General features: G+C 40.3%; 1 protein-coding gene across 10 annotated transcripts in view; it reads right to left on the bottom strand.

Moving 5' to 3' along the window:
* Nucleotides 1–26,965, bottom strand: part of CPQ (carboxypeptidase Q) — a 577,075-nt gene that overhangs the window by 275,502 nt on the left and 274,608 nt on the right. For all 10 annotated transcript variants that reach the window (XM_086336023.1, XM_086336027.1, XM_086336025.1 and 7 more), the window contains exon 4: nucleotides 20,701–20,908. In XM_086336023.1, coding sequence (XP_086192149.1) covers nucleotides 20,701–20,908 — 208 coding nt within the window. The remainder of the gene's footprint in view (nucleotides 1–20,700; nucleotides 20,909–26,965) is intronic.

Here is a 26,965-nt window from a genome sequence, read left to right as displayed (position 1 = left end):
GGGAAACAATGGAAACAGTGACAGACTTTATTTTGGGGGGCTCCAAAATCACTGCAGATGGTGACTACAATCATGAAATTAAAAGACGCTTGTTAATTGGAAGAAAAGTTATGACCAATCTAGACAGCATATTTGGAGAAAGAAATGGCAACCCACTCCAGTATTCTTGCCTGGAGAATCCCAGGGACAGAGGAGCTTGGTGGGCTGCTGTCTATGGGGTCGCACAGAGTTGGACATGACTGAAGCGACTTAGCAGCAGCAGCAGCAGCAGCAGCAACAGCAGCAGACAGCGTATTAAAAGGCAGAGACATTCCTTTGCTGATACAGGTCCGTCTAGTCAAGGCTATGGTTTTTCCAGTAGTCATGTATGGATGTGAGAGGACTATAAAGAAAGCTGAGCACTGAAGAATTGATTCTTTCGAACTGTGATGTTGGAGAAGACTCTTGAGAGTCCCTTGGACTGCAAGGAGATCCAACCAGTCCATCCTAAAGGAAATCAGTCCTGAATATTCATTGGAAGGACTGATGCTGAAGCTGAAATTCCCATACTTTGGCCACCTGATGCGAAGAACTGACTCATTTGAAAAGACCCTGGTGCTGGGAAAGATTAAAGGCAGGAGCAGAAGGGGAGACAGAGGATGAGATGGTTGGATGGCATCACCGACTCAATGGACACGAGTTTGAGTAAACTCTGGGAGTTGCTGTTGGACAGGGAGGCCTGGCGTGCTGCAGTCTATGGGGTCTCAAGAGTCAGACGCAACTGAGCAACTGAACTGAACTGAACTGATCCTAATTAGAAGGGCTTCCCAAGTGGCTCAGTGGGTAAAGAAACTGTCTGCAATGCAGGAGACTCCAGAGACATGGATTTGATTTCTGGGCTGGGAAGATTCCCTGGAGGAGGGCACGGCAACCCATTCCAATACTCTTGCCTGAAGAATTCCATGGACAGAGCAGCCTGTTGGGCTGCAGTCCATGGGGTTGCAAAGAGTCAGACATGACTGAAGCAACTGAGCACAGCACATAGCACATCCTAATTAGAAAGGCATTTTGGCACTTGAGCTGGTCCTTGAACAGTGTTTGGCATACAACCGGTGTTCTGTAAATATTTATTAAATAAATTAATGTTATTCAATCACTCAATTAAATATTGAATTAGAATAAGCAGGTAAGATTTCAGCAGGTGGATACAGAAAAGGAGGTTGGTATGGGGAAGGCAGAGACTTGGAAGTGACACAGAACACGTGGAACAGAGAATCTTCTGGACTTCCAGAACACAGATCACCTGAGAGAAAAGGTATGACCAGTATAACAGCTTGTAGATACTAAGCTTTACATGAAAGGTTTAAGAAGTGTTGGCTATTATCTTACAGGAAGTAGGGACTCATTGACTTTTTAAAATGATGATACACAGAGGCATACTTAAGGAATAAGCATAAAGGTATATTGGTTGGGTGGTGGTATACCAGACAGATGGAGATGAGAAAGACCAGAACAAACACGTTAAGATGGCATTACTATTGTCTACCCAATATCCCCTGAAGGATAAAAAAAGAAAGACTGGGCCCAGGACCCTGTTTTGCATTGTGTCTTGTGCTCTCAAATCCAATCCCACTTCTTGGAGGCTTATTATGAAAATACACAAATGGTGGTTTATAGTATAAACTCAAAAGTCTTCTGATATAAACACTGAGGGAAAATGGGAGAGATTGCTACTTACAAATCTGGTCAGAATAACTCTGGAATGAAATATTGTAATTTTGCTAAGAGATGAAGCATGACTAAGGAAGAACATGCATTAACTGGCCATAATTGCCGCTAAAAATTCACATGACATTAAATTAAGTTACTTTAACCTTAAATTAAGAGTCAAGAATGTGCACAGAATAATAGCATTCTTCCTCCAATCATCCGCGTTTAATTTAACTAATGGTATAACTATGATGGCACTTTCGGCACATGGCTGTGTAGTCATCTTAGAACTTTCCAAAGGCAGTTCTTATGGCAGAGACAGAAATCCTGTTAACCCGTTGCTAAGATTCCCATTGGTTATTATTTAAAATTACTGCATTTTAGCAAAGCCCATGAACAGTTCAAAAGACAACTTCAGTATTCCCTAGCTGAATCCTTATTTAGCTATAACATCATTCTCACTGAAAGATTCATGTATAACCAAAACATTTAATAACAGGTTAATTATAAAGTACCATTTGTTTGAATAACTGGGATACTAACATTTCTATTTCAAGGGATATTTTGCCTGATGTCAAACAAAAATTTGATCTGATAACATTTATAAAATATAACTATAAAGATGTTCAGAGAAGGAAATACAGGGAATGAAAAGCAGCAAGATGTTGAGAGCAATTTTCTGAGTTAATGTGCTTCTGAGTGAAATTCTTCTCATTTTTCTCTATTTTTCAAATAAGTAGGTATTAATTTTATATTAAAGTCCAACTTAAACTATAAACGGAGTCTTTCTACCAGGAGCTGCTATTAACTCTAGAAAACAGTGGAGCTGGACCTGGGATTCAAAGAGATTTCTGCAACACAAACATAAAGGTTTGCTTTATGAGCCTGTCAGAGTGGGTAACACGTGAATAGCACTCAATAAATAGTCAATGAATAAGATAAGCATAGAATAACAAGTCAATTTGAGCTATTCCCTTTTATAAAATTTCAGTTCGTTAGCATGATGCCAAGCAAAACACGTAATTGGTTATAAAATGTTAATTTCTACCTGATTGTTGTAGCAGAACTGGTAGAGTGAAATCCTGGGGAAAATCCAGGTGTTCTTCATTAGCTATTTCTTGGCCCTACATTTAAGCCTAAAGTTTTCAAAACACAGATCCAGACCCTAGTGAAGCTACAACATAGGGAGGTGGCTATTTTGGATAGCCTAAACTATCCCCTTCACTTAGGATTTATACAGTACTTTTTAATTTTTTGAAGTAAATACTTCAATGTTTTAATTACTTTCCTATCTTCTTAAATATTTCATATGATACTTTCTTGTAGACTCAAGTCACTTTCAGGAACATTAGTTACTGAATTATCATACACTATAATAAGTTATTAGTGAGATTCTTATACTCCAAATGCTATGATTTTTGAGTTGTGAGTTTTGTTTTGTTCTTCACTTGCAATTTCTAAAATGTGCCTTGCCGTGTTTAAACTTTTTTACACACATTTTCTCTTTGCACAGAATGCCTCCCAATACATTCTTGCTCCACCTATTAAATTCCTACTCATCACTCTCAGCTTTCAGTAGTCAGTTTTGCTGATAGCTCAGACTGAGTTACTGTTCTCTGTGTTTCTTATATTCTTTGATTGCTATATTAACTTACTCCAAAACCTAAGGGCTTAAAGCAATTGATATTTATTATATCATACAATTTTTGTGGGTCAAAAATTTGGAAGTGACTTAGTGGGTGGTTCTGGCTCAGAGTCTCTTATAACATTGTGATCAAGATGTTGGCCAGGGTTGTGGTCATCTGATGGCTTGACTAGAGCTGCTGGATCTACTTGCTAGGTAATTTGTGTTGGCTGGTACAGAAAGCTACACTTCTTCACTAAGTGGATCTATCCCCAGGGCTGCTTGAGTATCCTTACAACATGGCAGCTGGCTTCTCCTAGAGTGAGTGACATGAGAAATAACAAGGAGAAAGCCACATTGCTTTCTATGTCCTAATCGAAGACATCACACCAATCATTTCTGCAACACTCTATTCATTACAAGTTCATTCCTAATATGAAAAACAAAGATAGCACAAAAAAAGAAAATTACAGGCCAATATCAATGATGAACATAGACACAAAAATCCTCAACAAAATTCTAGCAAAGAGAATCCAAACACACATTAAAAGGATCATATACCATTCAAGTAGGGTTTATCCCAAGAATGCAAAGATTCTTCAATATATACATATCAGTCAATAGATATACCATATTAACAAACCGAAAAATAAAATCTATCTCAATAGATGCAGAGAAAGCTTTTGACAAAATTCAACACCCATTTATGATGAAAACTCTCTGGAAAAATCAATATAGAAGGAACCTATCTCACCATAATAAAGGCCATATACAAAAAACGTACAGAAAACATTATTCTCAAAGGTGAAAAACTCAAAGTGTTTCCTCTAAGATAAGGAACAAGACAAGGGTGCCCACCCTTAACACTATTATTCAACATAGTTTTGGAAGTTTTAGCTACAGCAATCAGAGAAGAAAAACAAATAAAAGGAATCCAGATTGGAAAAGAAGAAGTAAAATCCTCACTGTTTGCAGACGATATGATACTATGCATCAGATCAGATCAGATCAGTCGCTCAGTCGTGTCTGACTCTTTGCGACCCCATGAATCGCAGCACGCCAGGCCTCCCTGTCCATCACCAACTCCCAGAGTTCACTGAGACTCACATCCATCAAGTCAGTGATGCCATCCAGCCATCTCATCCTCTGTCGTCCCCTTCTCCTCCTGCCCCGAATCCCTCCCAGCATCAGGGTCTTTTCCAATGAATCAACTCTTCGCATGAGGTGGCCAAAGTACTGAAGTTTCAGCTTTAGCATCGTTCCTTCCAAAGAAATCCCAGGGCTCCTTCAGAATGGACTGGTTGGATCTCCTTGCAGTCCAAGGGACTCTCAAGAGTCTTCTCCAACACCACAGTTCAAAAGCATCAATTCTTCGGCGCTCAGCCTTCTTCACAGTCCAACTCTCACATCCATACATGACCACAGGAAAAACCATAGCCTTGACTAGACGAACCTTTGTTGGCAAAGTAATGTCTCTGCTTTTGAATATACTATCTAGGTTGGTCATAACTTTCCTTCCAAGGAGTAAGCGTCTTTTAATTTCATGTCTGCAGTCACCATCTGTAGTGATTTTGGAGCCCAGAAGAATAAAGTCTAACACTGTTTCCACTGTTTCCCCATCTATTTCCCATGAAGTAGTGGGACCAGATGCCATGATCTTCGTTTTCTGAATGTTGAGCTTTAAGCCAACTTTTTCACTCTCCACTTTCACTTTCATCAAGAGGATTTTGAGTTCCTCTTCACTTTCTGCCATAAGGGTGGTGTCATCTGCATATCTGAGGTTATTGATATTTCTCCCGGCAATCCTGATTCCAGCTTGTGTTTCTTCCAGTCCAGCGTTTCTCATGACGTACTCTGCATATAAGTTAAATAAACAGGGTGACAATATACAGCCTTGACGTACTCCTTTTCCTATTTGGACCCAGTCTGTTGCATAGAAAACCCTAAAGATGTTACCAGAAAATTAGTAGAGCTATTCAATAAAGGTAGTAAAGTCGAAGGATATAAAATCAATATACATAAATTTCTTGCATTCTTATACACTAACAATGAAAAACCAGAGAGAGAAATTAAGGGAAAAAAAATCCCACTCACTATAGAAACAAAAAGAATAAAATACCAAGGAATAAACCTACCTAAAGAGACAAAAGACCTGTATGCAGAAAACTACAAGACACTGATGAAATAAATCAAAGATCACATAAACAGAGGGAGAGATATACCATGCTCTTCGATTGGAAGAATCAATATTTTGAAAATGACTCTACTACCAAAAACAATCTACAGGTTCAATGCAATCCCTATTAAACTACCAATGGCATTTTCCCATAGAACTAGAAAAAAAATTTCATAATTTGTACGGAAACACAAAAGATCCCCAAAAGCCAAGACAATCTTGAGAAAGAAAAATAGAGCTGGAGGAATCAACCTTCCTGACCTCAGACTATACTACAAAACTGAAGTCATCAAGACAGTGTGGTACTGGCACAAAAACAGAAATATAGACCAAAAGAACAAGATAGAAAACCCAGAGATAAATCCAAGCACCTATGGACAACTTATCTTTGACAAAGGAGGCAAGAATACACAACGGAGAAAAGATAACCTCTTCAGTAAGTGGTGCTGGGAAAACTGTACAGCTACATGTAAAATAATGAAATTAGAACACTTCCTAACAACATATACAAACATAAACTCTAAATGGATTGAAGACATAAATGTAAGGCCAGAAACTATAAAGCTCTTGAAGGAAAACATAAGTAGTACACTCTGACATTTTATAAATCACAGCAAGATCTTCTTTGACCCACCTCCTAGAGTAATGGAAATAAAAACAAAAATAAACAAAGTGGACTGAATTAAACTTAAAAGCTTTTGCACAGCAACAGAAACAACAGTAAACAAGATGAAAAGATGGTCCTCAGAATGGAGAAAATCACTGCAAAAGAAGCAACTGACAAAGGATTAATCTCCAAAAAAATATATGCAGCTCATACAGCTCAATATCAGAAAAACAAATAGCCCAATCAAAAAAAAAAAAACAAAAACAAAAACAAAAAACCAGACATTTCTGCAAAGAATAAACACATGAAAAGATGTTCAACATTGCTCATTATTGGAGACATGCAAATGAAAACTACAATGAAGTATCACCTCACACCAGTCGGAATGACCATCATCAAAAAATCTACAAACAATAAATGCTGAAGAGGATGTGGAGAAGAGGGAAAGTTCTTGCATAGTTGGTAGGAATGTACATTGATACAACCATTAGGGAGACAGCATGGAGATTCTAGGAATAAAACTACCATTGTTGTTTTCCAGTCTCTAAGCGGTGTCTGACTCTTTGCAACCCCATGAACTGCAGCACGCCAGGTTTCTCTGTCTTCCACTTTCACCCGGACGGAGCTCATTCAAATTCATGTCCACCGAGTCAGTGATGCTATCTAACCATCTCATCCTGTCATGCCCATTTCTTGTTGCCTTCAATCTTTTCCAGCATCAGGGTCTTTTCCAATGAGTTGGCTCTTTACATCAGGTGGCTCAAGAACTGGAGCTTCAGCTTCAGCATCGGTTTTTCCAATCAGTATTCAGGGTTGATTTCCTTTAGGATTGACTGGTTTGATCTCCTTGCAGTCCAAGGAACTCTCAAGAGTCTTCTCTAGCACCACCAGTTCAGAAGCATCAATTCTTTGGTGCTCAGCCTTCTTTATGATCCAATTCTCACGTCCAAACATGACTACTGGAAAAACCATAATTGTGATTCTATGGACCTCGGCTGGCAAAGTGATGTCTCTGCTTTTTAATATGCTGTCCCGATATGTCATAGCTTTCTTTCTGAGGAGCAGGATTCTTTCGATTTCATGGCTGCAGTCACTGTTCGCAGTGATTTTGGAGCCCAAGAAAACAAAATCTGTTACTGCTTTCATGTTTTCCCCTTCTATTTGCCATGAAGCGATGAGACTGGATGCCAAGATCTTAGTTTTCTGAATATTAAATTTCAAGCCAGCTTTTTCATTCTTCTCTTGCACCTTCATCAAGAGGCTCTCAGTTCCTCTTCACTTTCTGCCATTAGTGTGGTATCACCTGCATATCTGATGTTGTTGACATTTATCCTGGAAAACTTGATTCCAGCCTGTGATTCATGCAGCCTGGCATTTTGCATGATGTACTCTGCATAGAAGTTAAATAAACAGGGTGACATTATACAGCCTTGTCATACTACTCTCCCAATTTTGAACAAGTCCATTGTTCCACGTCCAGTTCTAACTGCTGCTTCTTGACCCACATATAGGTTTCTCAGGAGGCAGGTAACACAGTCTGGCGCTCCAATCTCTAAGAATTTTCCACAGATGTTTATGATCCGCACGACTAAAGGCTTTAGCACAGTCAGTGAAGCATAAGCAGATGCTTTTCTGGTATTCCCTTGCTAGCTCCATGATCTGGTGACTGTTGGCAACTTGACTTCTAGTTGCCTCTTTGAAACCCATCTTGAACATCTGGATGTTCTCAGTACATGTACTGCTGAAGTCTAGCTTGAAGGACTTTTAGTGTAAACTTGCTAGCATTTGAAACGAGTATAATCATATGGTAGTTTGAACATTCTTGGCACTGTCCTTCTTTGGGACTAGAATGAAAACTAACCTTTTTCAGTCCTGTGGCCATTGCTGAGTTTTCCAAATTTGCTGACATATTGAGTGCAGTTCTTTAACAGTATGATCTTTTAGGATTTTAAATAACTCAGCTGGAATTCCTTCATCTCCACAAGCTTTGTTCATAGTGATGCTTCCTAAGGCCTACTTCACTTAATACTCCAGGATATCTGGCTCTGGTGAGTGACCATACCATCCTGGTTATCTGGCATAAAGACTTTTTTGTATACTTCTTCTGTGTATTCTTGCCACATCTTCTTAATCTCTTCTGTTTCTATTAGGTCCATATACCCTGAGAAAACCACAGTTCTAAAAGATACCTGTACACTAATCCTCACTGCAGCACTATTTACAATAGCTAGGACATGGAAGCAACCTAGATATCCATCAACAGATGAACGGATAAAGAAGATGTGGTACATATATACAAAGGAATATTACTGAGCCATAAAAGGAATGTATTTGAGTCAGTGGTAGTGAGGTGCATGAGCCTAGAGCCTGTAACATAGAGTGAAATCAGAAAAAGAAAAGCAAATATCATATATGTGGAATCTAGAAAAGCAGTACTGAAGAAACTATCTGTGGGGAAGGAGTGAGGAAGCAGATGCAGAGAACAGACTGTGGAGCCAGTGGGAGAAGCAGAGGGCAGGATGAATGAGGAAAGTAGCACTGACATATATGCACTGCCATGCATAGAACAGATAGCGAGTGGGAGGTCGCCATGCAAAACAGGGAGCCTGGCCTGGCTCTCAAACAGATAATGAGTGGGAGGTTGCCATGCAAAACAGGGAGCCTGGCCTGGCGCTCTTTGACAGCTTAGAGGGGTGGGATGGGAGAGGGGAAGGAGGCTTAAGAGGGACGGGACATATATATCATGATGACTGGTTCACACCGGCGTACAGCAGAAACCAACACAACACTGGAAAGCAGTTATCCTCCAGTTTAAAACAAAGTAAGACACTGAGTTTAGCCTACATGTAGGGGAAGAGAGTCCAGCTCCATCTTTTAAAAGGAGATCAAAGAATGTGTGGGCATATTTTAAAGCCACCAAGACTGCTCTTACTGCATTCTAATTATTTATTTAAACACTTTCATTTTTAGGTTGCTTTTGAGGACATTCTTAAGGCATTTATTTTACCCTGTATAAAACTAAAGATCTGGGCACTGACTATAGTTAAGTTACAGAGGAATCAAACTTTAAATTAAGTTATAGAGGAATCTCATCTCCCACTTAAGTAGACATGTGTCTGACTTTAGTCAAGTTAGTTACTCTGAATCTCAGCTTCCTGATCTTTAAAGTGGGAGTTGTAACCACCAGTCCTGTCGGAGGATGAAGTGGAATAATGCAGGTGAGAGTCCCCTGCAAACTGTGAGGTACTGTGGGATTACTGAACCAGGCAGGATGCAGTCAGTGCTGCAAGCCCTGTGTGAGCATAGTCTGGCTTCCAGAATTTACTGCCTTGTTTACTTATCGGTCACCACACATGAGCCCCTTTATCACCTCTCCTCTCCTCTCGGCCTCAGACGATCTCCAAGCTTGTAACACAGAGTTTTGCACATAGAAGGTAATCCATAAACATTTGCTGTTGTTCACTATGATACTGACAGTTCTCCTGATTTTCTTTTCATTTCAGGTTAAATGGAGGAAACTTTTTAAACAGCTATATTGCACAAACTAGAACAGAAAGTTATTATGAAGTATAGGACCATGAATTGCTCAGAGCACAGGTTCTGGGAACAGACTTGGGACAGACTTGGGTTAAACTCATGTCTGCCACTCAGAAGCTTCTGAACTCTGTCAACTCCCTAAGCCTCCTCAGTTTCTTCATATGTAACTTGGGGATAACAGCACTGATTATTTGACGAGGTCATAATGAAGATCAAGGAGATAATACATGAGAAGCATCTAGAATACTGCCCGTCACATTTTCAGTAGTCCATTAATGTGTATTATTATTCATCATATGATTATTATGAAATGGCTCCATTATTAACAAGGGAAAGGCATTCAGACCCATGACAGATGGCACCTTCCTGCTTTCGAGTCCCATTTTGCACTCCAGGATGACTTACTGAGTCCAGGAAAAAGAGCTCTTCCAGGCTTACCTTGTCTACCTGGGTGGCTATCTATCTAAAACAGCCTGTCTGGCTTGAGCTATTTCCATTTGCTGTCTTTATGAGCCTGGAGGCATGCACAGCTATGAGCACATTTCAGAAATTTGAAAAATAAACAATGAAATGTCTTACGCTTGCCACACATGCATTTTTTCCTACCATGATTTAGGTTGGCTGGTTCTAAGCCATAAAAAGTTTATAATAAGAAAGAAAAAAAGAATGAAATTTCCCAGTTTAAAACTCTTTAACCCCAGCCCTCAAAACTTTCCAACTCAAGGTTAAGATGCGAACAAATGTTCCAACCAATATGTTCATGAAAGATTTAATAATTACTTTGCTTATGAAAGTTTAAACAGCTGCTTAAGTGAGTAAAAAGGCTCCCACCCAGGCAGAATAACTTGCTGTACCCATTAAGAAGGTTTTACAAATCACCAGACTGTGTATTCAGATGAAAGGAGAGCTGCTTTTGCAGCACAGCCTCTAAATTTCAATTATGTATGGAATGGGTTTGGCCATCAGGTCAATCAGGTTTTGTTTATTCCTTCAGCAGGGGTCTTGACAGCATCAGTGTTAAGGCAGTTTCCAAAGGGATTGCTAAGCTTTTCCATCATGTATTTTTAAAAACACACATACAGGAAATAGGCCAAGCCTTTTTCTTTAGGTTGTTTTATGCCTTAGTTCCATGAATATAAAGTTCATTATCAAATTGATTGGGAAATTACAGGAGGTTGCGTTACACTCCTTAAAAAAGAATAACATTATGCTTTGGACTTTCACATACGCTATTCCTTCTTGGAATATCCCCCATCCCAACTCCATCCCCATAACCTTTTGCATGGTTAACCCTTCACGATTAACTATTCTGCTGTAGGAATAAGTTGGATCTCACCAGAAAGCCTTCCTTGGCCTCCTTGACCAGGATGGTTCTCCCCATCATACCACTTGGCTACCATATTATAGCACTTAGCACCTGTTACTGCAGTTACTTGTTTAACTCCCTGTCTCTACCATGAAACCTCACAAATTACTAAGGGCTAATTAATATATCAACATAGAGTAGGAGCTCAGTAAATTCCTGCAGAATTAATGAATAAATTCTCCAAGTCACCCACACTGCACTTTTTCTTCTCTCCAAACTTTAACAACTCTTGCCAATTTTATTTCTTAAATATTTCCTGAATCCATCTCCTCTTTTCCAACACTATTTCAACTGTCTCTGTTCAAATCCAGCTAATCTCCTGGCTGAATTTCAGTCTTTGTCCCTCAAATACATACAGTGGGTAGAGTGAGTCAAAATGAAAAATCTACTGCTAACCACACCTTTAAGTCCCTTCTTGCTATTAACAGGACAAAGCCCAGCCCTTTGAGGGGCACGCCAGGCTTCTGTGGTTAGTCCCTCCTGATGTACCCCTCTTGATTCTCAGTTCCTTACTTCTGCATAATCTCTGCCCTCTCCAAAGAAGGCTAACATTCACTGAGGGTCAGAGAGGCATAATAACCTACCAACAAAATGTCAGAGGCAGGATGTGAATTCTACAAGCTACATTGCTATGCTACCACCACAGTGCTATGCTGCCCACCCAATGCTACTGCTGTAACCCTAGTGCCTGACACACACCGCATATTTCATAAATGTGTGTTGAATGAATGAATGAAGAGTTGAAAGTGGGAAGAATATAAAAAACACCAAAATATAAACTATCCGATAGATCTTAGTCCTCTTTTCTCCTGTTTCTCAGAAAGCTTGGGGATTATTGCAAAACGACCTGTTAGAGATTTCCAGTGCACATCAGCACATTAAAGGCTTAAGAAGTTCTTCAGAAAAAAAAGTGGGGTGTTTGTTTAACTTTTCTCAATAGAAGAGTTCCTAACTGTATTTGAACACAGAATGTGTTCTTTAAAATAAGAAAAGAACACCTACCAATACCCCTGCTCTGTGAAAGACTGAAAGGGCTCCCACTGCGTCTGAGCATCTGAGAGCATACACTCTGCACTGTCAAGCTCCTGATAATCTCCAGGTTTTTTTTTTTTTTTAAGAATGGAATTTTAAGGCTGGAAATGACCTTTGAGCTTTTCCAGACAAAGTCCCCCATTCTGTCTTTGAAGGATTAAGTGGCCCAAAGTCACTCAGGTTATTTGTGGCAGAAATAAAACTAGAAACAAGGCCTGGCATCTCCCACCCAGTGGGTCCTTTGCATCAGTCCACACCAGTGACTCTCCATGTGCAGTGACCTCTGTCCCTCAGGGGACATCTAGCAGCTCCTAGAGATATCTTTGATGGTCTCGGCTGGGGAATAGGGGACAGACGGGGAACGCTGCTAAATATTCCACAATGTAAACCACGGCCTCCCACAACAAAGAACTATCTGGCCTCAAATATCAATAGTGATGACTCTGAGAAACTCTGTCCCACACTAAACAAAAGAAAAAGCAAACTGTCCAGTGAACAGACTAGAGCTTTCATTTCAACATTTCCCGCTAGCCTGCATAGTGCTGCATTATATTTGAAATAATACCGGCATATGAAAATGAAATTGTCCTTTGAATCCCTGAAAATAACTGCTGTTGGAAAAAGGCTTAGATTAACCACCCCCCACCCCCATCAAGGCTTCACTGAAATGGGTTTGGATATTATTAACCAAAAAAAAAAAAAAAAAACCCAAACACACTTCTTTACATACAGTTCCCTCAGAAGAATTCTTGAATGTATTAACTTTTGAAAAATACTGTATTTACTAAGCAAGACCTCAGAGTAAAGCCTAGGAGATCACTCAGGAACAATAGCAACCAGCCAGCCTTAGGCCAGCCCAAGAGACTCTGCTCTTGGTCTCCCGTAGAGTCTCCCCCATAGCTGCCCGTGGCCCTAGTCCCAGGTCCCAATCATGTCAGTTTGAGCACAACCCTCCTTCTGTGTTTGTTTGTTTGAGTGGGAGACCCTGGAAGGATCATAAACGAAGCCTGGGAAAGGACTGTGTGGGGAGATGCTAGCACGGGGTCCCACCTACACCAGGGGCTCCACAGAGGTTGCTCACAGGCAGCCGCTGCTTTCCAGGAAAGAGGCTCACTCTTGGGAGTGTCTTCAGAGCGTTTCCTTATTGGGTTTCTGTTCCACCGTTCTCTAAGATGTCATCACTGGGGAAGCTGAACAAAGGATACACCTCACCCAAGCTTCCTGCACTATTTTTGCAACTTCTTGGGAGCTTAAAATTATTTCCAAATAAAAAGTGCTTTTTAGGTGATGAGATTGGTAGTAGATCTATTTAGTCTTTGTCTCTGGTCTTTTGCTAAAACAGAAACACTTGATTACCGGACTGGTGAGGGTAAAGGTGTATGAATAGGGGCACAGGGGAAGAGGCATCAGAAAGTGTCACTGACACCAGAGAAGTGCTGCATCCACCAGGGACAGGGAGCTAAAGAGACTGAGACCCAAATCAGACTCAGTGGAGAGACGATGAGTAGCAAGAATGGACCAAGCACAGGTGGGTTCCTCATGGGTGCTCTAAGGAAACTGCAGAACAACAGGGGACAGTATATCTGAGAGTTGTTCATGCCCAGGAGAGTGATATCAGAAGAAAAAGCATGAGAAAAAGACACCAATAATGACTTAGCAGGCATAGCATGACTTGAATCATGAATCAACAAAATCCCACAGATTCACACACTATCTGTCCAGCTACAATGCACCCTGGCACAATGGAGTATCTTTGAGGTAGAAAGGAATGGGAGTCGGGAAACCTGTGGTCACCTTCCAGATGTGACCTATCACACGTTTGTTGTGTCTCCGTGGACAAAGTCCCTCAGATTCAGTTTCCCCATCTGCAGATCAGGGAATGGCTGCTGACTGCTAGGAGCCTTACCTGTCTGTCTCACTCGTGTAAGACTCTTCTAATAGGTGTGATACCCTCTACTTACTGAAAAATAAAACCTATTCATGAATAGCAATAAGTTTCCTATGAATTTTCCAATGCACATTAGCTCTTTAATAAATGGGAGTAGAATAACATGGCTATTTTAGGACCAGGGAGGATCAGCTCAGAAGTCAAGGAGCTCTCATGCCCACCCTTTCAGATTCATTTTCAACCACGGATGGGCCCCACAAACACAATGATTTCCCGGGGGTAAAGCTGTCTGACAGAAAGGAGTTCGAAGGCCTAATGTCACACAGATGGCCAAAAAACATATGAAAGAAATGTTCAACATCACTAATTATTAGAGAAATGCAAAACAAAACTACCATGAGGTATCATCTCACACCAGTCAGAATGGCCATCATCAAAAAATTTCCAAAAAATTTATGCTGGAGAAGATGTGGATAAAGGGGAACCCTCCTACATGGTTGGTGGGAATGTAAATTGGTACAGCCACTATGGAGAACAGTATTGAGATTCTTTAAAAAAAAACTATAAATAGAACTACCATATGACCCAGCAATCCCACTCCTGGGCATACACTGGGAGAAAATCACAATTCCAAAAGATCCATGCACCCCAGTGTTCACTGCAGCACTATTTATTAATACAATAGCTATGATATGGAAGCAACATAAGTGTCTATCAATAGAGAAATAGGTAAAGAAGATGTGGTACAAATATACAATGGACTCAGCCATAAAAAGCAATAAAATTGTGCCAGTCGCAGAGACACAGATGGACCTAGAGACTTCATACAGACTGAAGTAAGTCAGAAAGAGAAAAACAAATATCAGATAATACCATGTATATGCAGAATTTAGAAGGATGATACAGATAGGCTTATTTGAAGAGCAGAAATAGAGACACAGACTTGTAAATGCCAAGTTGGGGGAGGGCGGGATGAATTAGGAGATTGGGATTGACATGTATATACTACTATATTTAAAATAGATAACTCATGAGGAACCTACTGTGTAGCACAGGAAATTCTACTCAATTAATGGAAAGGCATTTTCATTTATGGCATGTAAATGGGGAAACTTCATGGCAAATAGATGGGGAAACAATGGAAACAGTGAGAGACCTTATTTTTTTTGAGTTCCAAAAAATAAAGACACTTTATTTTGGGGGAGGGACTCCAAAATTACTGCAGATGGTGACTGCAGCCATGAAATTAAAAGACGCTTGCTCCTTGGGAAAAAAGCTATGACCAAACTAGACAGCATATTAAAAAGCAGAGACATTACTTTACCAACAAAGGTCCGTCTAGTCAAAGCTATGGTTTTTCCCGTAGTCATGTATGGATGTATGGCTATAAAGAAAGCTGAGAGCTGAAGAATTGATGGTTTTGAACTGTGGTATTGGAGAAGACTCTTGAGAGTCCCTTGCACTGCAAGGAGATCCAACTAGTCAATCCTAAAGGAAATCAACCCTGAATATTCATTGGAAGGACTGATGCTGAAGCTGAAACTCCAATACTGTGGCTATCTGATGCGAAGAAGTTACTCATTGGAAAAGAGCCTGATGCTGGGAAAGATTGAAAGTGGGAGGAAAAGGGGACGACAGAGGATGAGACAGTTTGATGGCATCACTGACTCAATGGACATGAGTTTGAGCAAGCTCTGGGAGTTGGTGATGGACAGGGAAGCCTGGCGTGCTGCAGTCCATGGGGTCACAAAGAGTCAGAGACGACTGAGTGACTGAATTGAACTGAAATGGAAAGGAAATTCATAAAAAGAAATTATATATATAATGATATACTTTGTTGTACAGTAGAAACTAACACAACACTGTAAAACAACTATATTTCAATAAAAAGTAATATTTAAAAAAATGGCCTAATGTCAGAGCTTCCAGCCAACCTGCTTTTCGCCAGTGAAATGCACCCCCTCAAAGTGTTCAGGTCTGCTGAACCCTGCACAACACGCCCAAACCACAGAGGAGCAGTTTCAGAAGAGGGAAGAGTGGAGAGAGGATTTCAGGCCTGGAGGAGCCGTCTTGCGGGGTTTTTAGGAAGCAGGTAGGATTTGCGTCTATAATACCCTTATTCTGCCTTTTCATATATTGGAACCCAATAAAGTATGTGTATAATTGGCATTTTTTAAAGCCTGTGGTTAATTCAGTCAAGGCTTATGTCTGAACTATGTAACAGGGTTTTGAAACTAATGCTTCATTAATCACATATACACTTTTCCAGAGCCAAAATTCACATGTTGTCCATAGATCTTGGGCCAAATCAGAAGGATTCTTTATGTGTTAAATGCTTTCCTTTCATCAAGGTGCTGTGCATGTATGAGATATAATGTGGGTGTCAGCGCCGAAGAGTATCGGCCACTGCCTGGGTGTTAGACCACTTTCAGGTCACCCACGATGCTTGGCTGCAGGCAGAATAATGGCAGTTTCAAAACACATCCTCTTCATTTTTAGCAGTAATACCCACTGCAACTGGTTTGCTCAGCACTATTTAGCATTGCTTCCCGGTCGTTAATAAGAAGCAAGGTATCAGGGATATGTCAGGGATAAGTAGGTCAACATAAACTATCAAGACCAATATTTATGTCATTGTCAACATACTAATTTAAATAAAAATTTTATTAAAATTAAAATAAAAAATAAAGTTAAATGATGTTAGAAAAGTTTGCCAGAGTTTAGGAGAGCTGAACTCCCTCACTAGCCAGGGAAAGAATGGGTCTAGGTGGTACGGGATCTCTACCATGCATCTCTTTTTCCCCTTTCTTCATTCTAATTTTTCACTCATTTATGAATAGTTTAATTTAATTTAACCATAACTGCCTCCTACTTAACTCCCCTAAACTTTTCCCAACGTGCTCTCTTTTCCTCTGTCTTCCTCACCTCCAATCACTCACTCCAGCATATACCTTTATTTTACTTTTATTTGTTTGGGGGGAGCTTCCCTGATAGCTCAGTTGGTAAAGAATCCACCTGCAATGCAGGAGACCCCAGTTCAATTCCAAATGTGTATTGAATTTATGACAATATTGCTTCTGTTTTATATTTTGGTTTTTTGATTGCGAGGCATCCCTCCCCAACCAGGGATAGTACCTGCTCCTCCTGCATGGGAAGGTGCAGCCTTAACCAATGGAGTGCCATCAAAGTCCCAGCATTTACCTTTATCATAACTTTTATCTTTTAGGGGACAGGACCCCTGACAGCTTGGAAACTCCACTTTGAGACTGGCATTTTAAAAGATAACTGAACTGCATTGCAAAAATGCAGAAGCAGAAAAAATGCACAAACAGAAGAAAAGAAAGTCAGGAGGGAAATTTCAAGGGCCTGAATTAGAACAATAACAACATAAAGACAAAGTAGGAATAGATTAAAAAAAAATAGGTTGAAAGCAGACTGAATGGGATATGGCTCTTAACTGTAGGACAGTGATAGAGAGGAAGAAGGAAAAATAACTTGAAGTCTCTGAACTGTGCTCATAAGTAACTAGGGTTCCTTTAATAGAGACAAGAAATTAAGATGAGGTGTCAGGTGTGAGGGAGTTGATGAACTTGAGTTTAGCCACATAGAAATGCATTTAGGGGTGATGTCCAATATGCCCATGGACAACCAATGTTCTAAATAGGCAGGAAAACTTCTGGATTTAAAGAGAATAGAGATTAAGAAAATCGTCCATTCATTTTCTTCTGTTTTTATTATTTCTCTCCTCATTTCACTGAAATAAAATATGTGTGGAGAAGCCACTGCCTGCCAAATTCTGGGATAGGCGTTAGGGAAAAAAAGAAAGTAAACAGAAGGCTCATGGCATCTGCGACAAGCTCTGGTGGGAGATGATAGTCTAACAATGGCATCAAGTGGTGGAATGAGGGGAGGGTTCCCCGAGGAGGCTTTGTAAGGGATGTACTGTGCTTATGTTCATTAAGTTGCCTAACCCCTAGGGGGAAAACACATGATTCCGGCTTCCCTTCACAGCCTAGACCCCTCTGTGGTTCCAGGCAGACTGTAAGGCAGACTCCCCCCAACACAGCCAAGTGGATGTCACTGCACAGCACTCGCCCACATTCCTTCTGGGAAGGTAATACTGTGACTTCTCTGTGGGAGACCTTTTGCTAATCTTCCATCCTTTACATCTAGGTAACAAAATATTTACAACTGACTCTTGGAATGCGATGCAACACTACGATTGAGGTGAAATCCTGATTCCTAGGACCTCTCTGCAATTGTCCATCACACACCTGGAGAAGGTGCTACCCCATAGAATACAGACTGAAGCATCTTTACAGAGATTAGGATGCTAAGATTCAGGCAAGCCTTGCAATTCCACTCCTAGGCACTTGTTGTTGTTTATAAAGAAGGAAAACACATGGCCAGGAGAAGATTTATGCAAGAATGTTCACAAAAGCTTTATTCATAACAGTCAAAACCCAGAAACCACCAGAATGTCCATCATCCTCGGTGAATGGATAAATACATTGAGGTCTAGCCTCACAATGAAATATTACTCAGCAGAATAAAGGAGTGAGCAGCGATACAACACGGATAAGTCTCAAAAGCATTATGCTGAGTGAATGAAGCCAGTGCGAAAGACTCCACGTGCATGATGCTATCTCCATGAATTTCTAGAGAAGAAAGAGCTATAGTGTCAGGAAGCAGACCATGGTCCCTCGGAGACAGGGGAGTTGAGGAGGAGATGGACTGTGAGGGGCCCAAGGGAACATTCGGGGTGAGGAAAATATTCTCTATTATGCTTGGGGTTATATTACTGGGTGCATTTTTCAACACTCATGGAATTGTACACTTTAATTTGGTAAGCTTATTTTATGTGAACTATACCTCAGTAAAACTGATTGAAAAAACAGTCCTGCAGGGCTGAGGAGTAGACTGACCGTGCGCAGCGGGAAGGTGCCTTGGCTCCTGGGAAGCTCTGAGCCAGCACCACCTCAACCTTCCAGCTGCTGCTGCCCGAGAATGCCTCTGTTTTAATGTTTTAGCCACAGACCCTGACACCCACTGGCCATTTCAGACTACGGTTCCGATAACTCACTCTCACCTTGCCCCCTGTTCTTAGGCTACCAGTGTGCGCATCTGGACAGCTGATAAAAATATAATCCTAAACCCCTCCCACCTGGACTAACAACCTTAACAAAGCAACATTTCGTCCTGGAAGTACTGACAGTAAGGATTACACTCCAAGGGGTCTTGACTACTCAGTTCCTGGAACCTGGACTCTTAGCTCTTTTTTTGCCTCTGTTTCCTGAAGAGACAAGGGACTTGTTTCTTTTCTCAACACTTAAAACTATAATTTCGCTAAGGCTGTCTGACTCCCCTGGTCCTACTGAGATCTTGCTTTTCCACTATATCTGTGGCTTATAACCCCAGGGTTGATGCATGCCCCAGCCCTGGGAGCAGTTCATTTAGGAAGAGAGAAAAGGGTTCTGAACTTAAACCACATCTGTACTGCAGCACAGCCCTTAAGTCTGAGAGAGGCCCCAAGCTAGGACGCTTGCAGAAGTTTCTCCATCACTGTGCACTTGTTCTCTCATCCCGCTGATCTCCTTAAATGAAATACAAGTCTAAACTTCCTGAACAGCTTTATTTTAGGGGCTATTTTCAGAATTCCAATACCTACTAATAAATAAGATTCATACCAGAAACCTTATAAAAGCCATTTTTTTGTACATTTAATGTCATAGGAAGAAAACATGACATTCAGTGGGTGCCTGTGACACGACAAACACTGAATCAGGAGGCTATCGGATGTGCATTATCTAATCTAGTCCTCACACTGATCCTGTTCTTCCCCTTCTTTGTAGATAAATTCTCTTAGACTTAGAGGATAAGTAACTCGCTGAAGGTATTTAATCTTCAGCTAGTATAGAGTTTGAATATGTATCTAGGACTATTTGATTTAAAAAAAACCTCTAAAGAGTTCATGTAAACTGTGGTCTACAGTTTGGTTTAATATTCATAAGGTCCTGGTTTGAGTCCCTTCTCAGCCATTTACTAGCTGTATGGACCTTAGGCAAGTGAGTTTCCTTCCAGATTATTTTTCCTCAACTGTAAAATGGAGAAAATAGACCTACTTCACGGAGCTTTGAAAAGATGAAGACAAGTCACACAATAAGCCTACTATCAACCATTGGCATGATCTCAAATGCCAAGCTGGTTCCAAATGGAAGAAATTTGACACAAATAGACAATTACTGCCCTCAGCTATTCAGAGGTGAACTTCCACACAGCGGGTCATGTTTTGGCCTTCGGTTAGTCCTGCCCTTGTTCATTCAATGTAGTAAACTTTTAATAGGGAAAATATGTGTGTGTGTGTGTGTGTGTGTGTGTGTGTGTTAGTTGCTCAGTTGTTCTTTGCAACCCCATGGACTGTAGCCCTCCAGGCTCCTTGGTGCGTGGGATTTCCCAGGCAAGAATACTGGAGTGGGTTGCCATTTCCTTCTCCAGGAGATCTTCCCCACCCAGGGATTGAACCTGGGTCTCTTGCATTGCAGGTAGATTCTTTACCATTTGAACCACCAGGGAAGCCTTGTGTGTGAGTGTGTGTGTGTGTGTGTGTGTGTGTGTGAGTGTGTGTGTGCATGTGTGTGTATGAAGTGTCTGCCTTTAATGAGTCTATGAGGATCAGCTCTGCAGATTCGTGCTCTCTTTCCTAAACTGTTTCTAAAAACTGAAACTTGACTGCAACATCCTGTTCCCAGACAGTCCATCCCTTTCCTTTGTCTTCACTCACCTGCTCCGGATACTTGCTCCCAGTGATCTCTGCCACTGTGTTGAAGGAATCAGCATCTGGATAGCTCTTTGCCCCCATCTTCAGCTGAACGACAATTCTGTTCCCGCGAGAAGCCATTCTTGACATCATCTCTGCGTCCTCCACCGTAATACAAGCTGTTGGGATCTTTGGCACACCCTTCTGGTATTCCTGAATACCTGTGTGAGGACTTGAGAAAAGAAGTCACCAGGTTACCTTGATAGTGGAAATGGACCAAACGTATTTTTTAAAAGCCCTTGTATTTGACATTTGATTTTCACTGGTCTTTGTTTGCATGTGAGGAACGGAAAGGGTGGGCAATATTGGTTTACTTGCTTTTGATGTGAAGGTAATTTTTTTTTATAAAAATAACTTAGAGAATTCAGTTTAATAATAATTTCATTGAAAACATTCTATAAAATGTATTTTGATAATTTGAATAATCCTTTACAAAGTTGCAAATTGCTTCAAACTCAGTGTCTTCAAGACCAAGAGGTGAAGACATGTGTTCGAGGAGATAAAACTCTATCACAGCTACAGACCAGAGGACCCACAAACTGGCGTAGATGCACCTGGCTCTCTGGTCTGGCTCAAGTGCTGCCGTCTTCCCACCCGAACACAGAGGTCTGCAGTGTAGCCCTGCATAAGGGTAGAATGCCCTGCGTAAGGGTAGAACGCTCTGCAGGAAAACCACAGAACAATGTCGGAAGAAATGTTTGTGTTTCCATAAGGAAAAGTGCCAAATAAACCCAGGTCCGGTGATGTCACCACTACAAGGAAAAGGCTCCTGAGTGCTCCCCATATCCCGTCAGTCTATTCCTGTCTTCTGTGGAAGCACAAGCTAAGAGCCTTCTTATCCAAATTAAAATTTTTTTTAATATTTCCATACTTGCTTCAGGTGGTCTTATATTCAGAGAAAAGTGTTTCTCCTCTTTTTAGCCAAAACACACTTCTCTCCTGGAGAAGTGACTTCAGTCTTCACGTGCACAAACACGATGATGCAGTCTTACCACTGCTTTCTTGGTGTGACTATATTCTTGTGACCATGTATTAGGTGATGACTTACTGACTTAGAGAAACTGCATGGCAAAGTGATTAAGAATCGAGATTCTGGATTCAAATCTGGACTGTGCCACTTATTACTAATTGGCCTTGGGCAAGTTACACATCAGACTTCCCTGGTGGCTCAGTGGGTAAAGAATCTGCCTGAAATGCAGGAGACCCAGGTTGGATTCCTGGGTCAGGTAGATCCCCTGGAGGAGGGCATGGCAACCCACTCCAGTATTCTCACTTGGAGAATCCCAAGGATAGAAGAGCTTGGTGGGTGATGGTCCCTAGGGTCACAAAGAGTCAGACACGACTGAAGCAACTGAGTACGCACCCACCCAAGTTATACATCTTTGCTTCAGTGGCTTCATCTGTGATTGAAGATGGTAATTATAATATCCACTTCACAGTTATTTTGCAAATTTACTTAATTTATACAAACATATTACTTACCCTAGAATATAGTAAGCACTCGATAAATGTTAAATATTTACCATACTAATTTATCTATTACATTAATCTTGCAGAGAGAGACTGTGTGAGCTCAAGTCCTTAGGACAATCTAAGCACATTCTTTATAGACATTTCTTAAGTGTTGGCTGGAAATTTTATCCTTCATAAGAGAGAGACAAATGACTTTTAAATCTAAAACTTATAAAACAAAGCCTGAATCTGAATCCCTGTTTCAGAATATGCCTGACCCACTCTGACTCCAGTGTTCTTGCCTGGAGAATCCCAGGGACGGCGGAGCCTGGTGAGCTGCCATCTATGGGGTTGCCCAGAGTCGGACATGACTGAAGGGACTTAGCAGCAGCAGCATGAAGTTACATAACTCAGGTCAGATCCTGGTTCTGCCAACTCTCTGCCTGCCTGACACCAAGCAACTTGGATCATCTCTCTGTTTCTGAGCTTCCACATCTGAAACGTGGAGAATAATATTAGCACTGACCTCATAAGATTGCTATGAGGAATAAAAGAGATAGCATATGTAAAGGATTTACAAGTGCTTGGCACATAGGAATTACTTAGTAAACATTAGTTGTTATTATTATTATTTCTTCAGTGTTAATTTTCCCCACTGACTTGGTAGAGTGATTAATGACCGAAAGTATTTTGAAACATGTAGGAAGACAATCTAAATATTTATTATTTATTATTCATAGTACCTTACGTGATGTCTAGGATCCAACAAACTCTCCTTGTTCTCAGGCTCTCTGACTCGAAAGGAGGTCAGTGTAACACTTCTTAATAGGCTCTTTTAAATAATGTTTCCAAACAAATTGGCACTAATAAGTTGCAGGTAAGAGTTCTTAATCCAGGTACAGTGAACTGGGCATACACCCATAGCTCTACTGAGGAAAATGGCATTTTCCAACTGTGGTACTGAATTCAAGATATAAAATGCTTCAATTTATTTCTGTAATTAAACATGTGCTCTGGTGGTGGAGTATTCAGCACTGTTCAGTAGAAGGAGACAGAAGACTCAACAGTTTAGTTGAAGTTCTGCATTGTCACTGTCAATTGTCCTACAGGAGAGGATCAGCATAAACATCAGCTTCCTGACCCCGTTTACAAACCCCGTGTGCAATTTAACAATAACAAAATGCAAATGACAAAGGAAGCTGTAAAAAAAAATCAAAATAAGAACATTTAAAGATTAACACCAATCCCTCGTCAAGTCTTCAAAAGATACAAGGGAAGGGAACGCTTCCCAACTCATTCTACAAGGCCACTACTACTACTAACAAAACCAGACATAGACACTGCTAGGAAAGAAAACTGCAATCCAAAATCGCTTAGATAAGTATAAATGCAAAAAAGAAAGAAACTAAAATAAACTGATACAGCAACATATGAAAACACCATGACCAAGAGGAATTTATTCAGGAATGCAATATCAAAAAGTCAATCAATGTAGCACATTATAATAATGTAATAAAAGATAAAAATCACAGGATCATCTCAATAGATGCTGACTAAGCCTTGGACAAAATCTAATCCTCTTTCATAATAAAAACACTCAACAAACTAAAAATGGAAGGGAACTTCCTCAACTCAATAAAAGCTATCTATTAAAGTGAAGTCGCTCAGTCATGTCCGACTCTTTGCGACCCCATGTGACTGTAGCCTACCAGGTTCCTCAGTCCATGGGATTTTCCAGGCAAGAATACTGGAGTGGGTTGCCATTTCCTTCTCCAGGAGATCTTCCTGACCCAGGGATTGAACCCAGGTCTCCCACATTGTAGGCAGACGCTTTACCATCTGAGCTACCACCCATAGCAAACATCTTAGTTAGTGTAGAGAAGGAAATACTTTCCCCCTGAGATCAAAAAACAAGACTAAGATGTCTGCTCTGACCACTTCTATTCAACATTGGACTAGAGGTTCTAGCTAGAAAAATCAGACAAGAAAAAGAAATAAAAGAAATCTAGATTGGAGAAAAGAAGTAAAACTGTTCACAGATGGTCAAATATATAGAAAATCATAAGGAATCACACACACAAAAACTACTAGAACTAATGAGCAAGTACAGCAAGGTTGCAGGATCAATATACAAAAATCAATTGTCCAGTAGTGATAAACAATACAATATAGTAGCAATACAGTAGAAATGAGGGACACCTGAGTTTGATCTCTGGGTTGGGAAGATCCCCTGGAGGAAGGCATGGCAACCCACCCCAGTATTCTTGCCTGGAGAATCCCATGGACAGAGGAGCCTGGTGTGCTACAGTCCATGGGGTCGAAAAGAGTTGGACATGACTGTGTGACTAAGCACAGCACAGCACAGCAATGAGCAATCTGAAAATGAACAATCGCTTTTTCATTAGCAACAAAAGGAACAAAATACTACAAATAAATTTAACAAAAGATGTGTGAGATTTGCACAATGAAAACTGCAAAACATTGAGATAAAGAAGATCCAAATGAAAAGTGCCCTATGTTTATGGATTGGAAGGCTTCACATTCTTAAGATGGTTTGTGCGTGTTGTGCTCAGTCGCTTCAGTTGTGTACAAATCTTTTCGACCCTACGGAATGTAGCCTGTCAGGCTCCTCAGTCCCTGGGATTCTCCAGGCAGGAATACTGGAGTGGTTTGCCATGGCCTCCTCCAGGGGACCTTCCTGAAGGAGGGATTGAATCTGCATCTCCTGCACTGCAGGCAGATTCTTTACTGACCGAGCCACCAGGGAAGCCCTCTTAAGATGACAATAGTCCCCCAGTTTATTTACAGATTCAGTGCAATCCCTATCAAAATTCTAGCTGCCTTTTTCGACGAAATTTACAAGTTGATTCCAAAATTCATATGGAAAAACGAGGGACTCAAAATAACCAGCACAAGTTGAAAAAGTAGAACAAAATTGGTGGATTCACACTTTCACATTTAAAAACACACTACAAATCTATAGTAATTAAAAGGATAGTACTGGTATAAAGATAGAGATGGTGCACCATAAAATAGAATTGAGAATTGAGAAATAAACTTTATAAGAATGATCAATTCATTTTCAACAAGAGGGTTGAAATAATTCAGTGGGGATGAAAAGTATTTTCACAAATGGTGCTGGGGCCAACCAGACACCTGCGTGAAAAATAATGAAATTGCACCCCTATATCACACAAAATATGAAGGAATCATAGACCCAAATGTAAGAGCTAAAACTATAAAACTTCACAATCTCAGGTAAGGAAATTATTTCTTAGATACAACACTGAAGTCATAAGCAACAAAAGAAAAAAGAGATAAATTGAATCATCAAAACATTAAACTTTTGTACTTCAAGTGGCACCACCAAAAAGTGAAGAAAACAAACCACAGAATGGGAGAAAAACTTTTATGAATCAAATATCTGAGAAGGCACTTGTGTCTAAAATACATTAATCACTCTTTAAAACTCAATAATAAAAAACTACCCAATTTAAAAATGCATGAAGAATTTGAATAGACAGTTCAACAAATAAGATACACAAATGTATAAAAAGCATGTGAAAAGACGCAGTGCACCACCAGCTATAAGGGAAATGCAGGTCAGAACTACAACAAGGTGCCACTTTGCATAGAATGCTATGAACAAAAAGAAAGGTAAAAAGAAATGCTGGCAATAATGTGGAAGACTCTGAGCCCTTGTACATAGCTGGTATGAATATAAAACGGCATAGTCAATTTGACAGTTCCTCAAAAAGTTAAACATTTAGTTACCATACAACCCACAGTTCTACTACTAGGTATAAACTCAAAAGAAATGAAAATATGTGTTCACACAAAAATGAGCACACAAATGTTTACAGTATTATTCAGAAGAGGCCAAAGATGGAAACAAACCTAACGTCCATCAGCTGATGAGGGGATATTCCAATACACTATATCTATACCATGAAATACTATTCAGCAATAAAAAACAATTGCTCTAAAGTGTGCTACAACATGAATGAACCTTGAAAACACTATCCTAAGTGAAAAAAGCCAATCACACCACACCACAGACAGTTAGTCCCCTAGTATGAACCTTCTAGCGGCAAACTTTCAAAGACGCGAACACGTGTTTGCATGTCTAGTCACGTAAGTTAGTTCACGTGTCTGGCGTACATTGTTGCCTGCCTGCGTTCTCTGTAAGTGGTGTGCTTTTGAGTACTTTACTGTGTAGTACAGTATCTTTATTTCAAGCCCAGGATGTGAGTGAACTTGCAGCTTGCCCTGTCTCCTATTGCTGATGATTCTTTCAGCTCCACCATCTTCCATCTCTTCTTCCTCCTCTGGTCAGTAACTGTTCCCTGGATGCCAGCCTCTGTATGCCAGCTGTTATACCATGCTACTGTAATTTTCAAGGTACTGTACTATAAGATTAAAAATGCTTTCTTTATTTTTTGTATTTGTTTTTTATGTGTTATCTGTGTGAAAAGTGTTATAAAATCTATTACGTACTGTTTATCAACTTATTTAGTTAGGTACCTAGACTAACTTTGTTGGACTTATAAACAAGTTAGACTTATAAATGTGCTCTCAGGACGAAACTTGTTTACACGTAGGAGACTTACTGTATCATAAAATTCCATTTGCAAGAAATGTTCAGAAAAGGCAAATTCATAGAGGTAGGAAGTAAATTTTAGGTTGTCTTGTGCTGTTGGAAAGGAGAGGGAAATGGGGAGTGAATGCTGATTTGGGGATTTCTTATCAGGATGATAAATATGTTCTAAAATTGGAC

The sequence above is a fragment of the Bos grunniens genome, chromosome 14 (genome assembly GCF_055505025.1).
Source record: "Bos grunniens cultivar Pamir isolate PY7600 chromosome 14, Bosgru_T2T1.0, whole genome shotgun sequence".
In the NCBI taxonomy this organism is placed as follows: Eukaryota; Metazoa; Chordata; class Mammalia; order Artiodactyla; family Bovidae; genus Bos; species Bos grunniens.
Note: the sequence above shows the minus strand (reverse complement) of the source record. Positions and strands in the feature narration are given on the sequence as shown.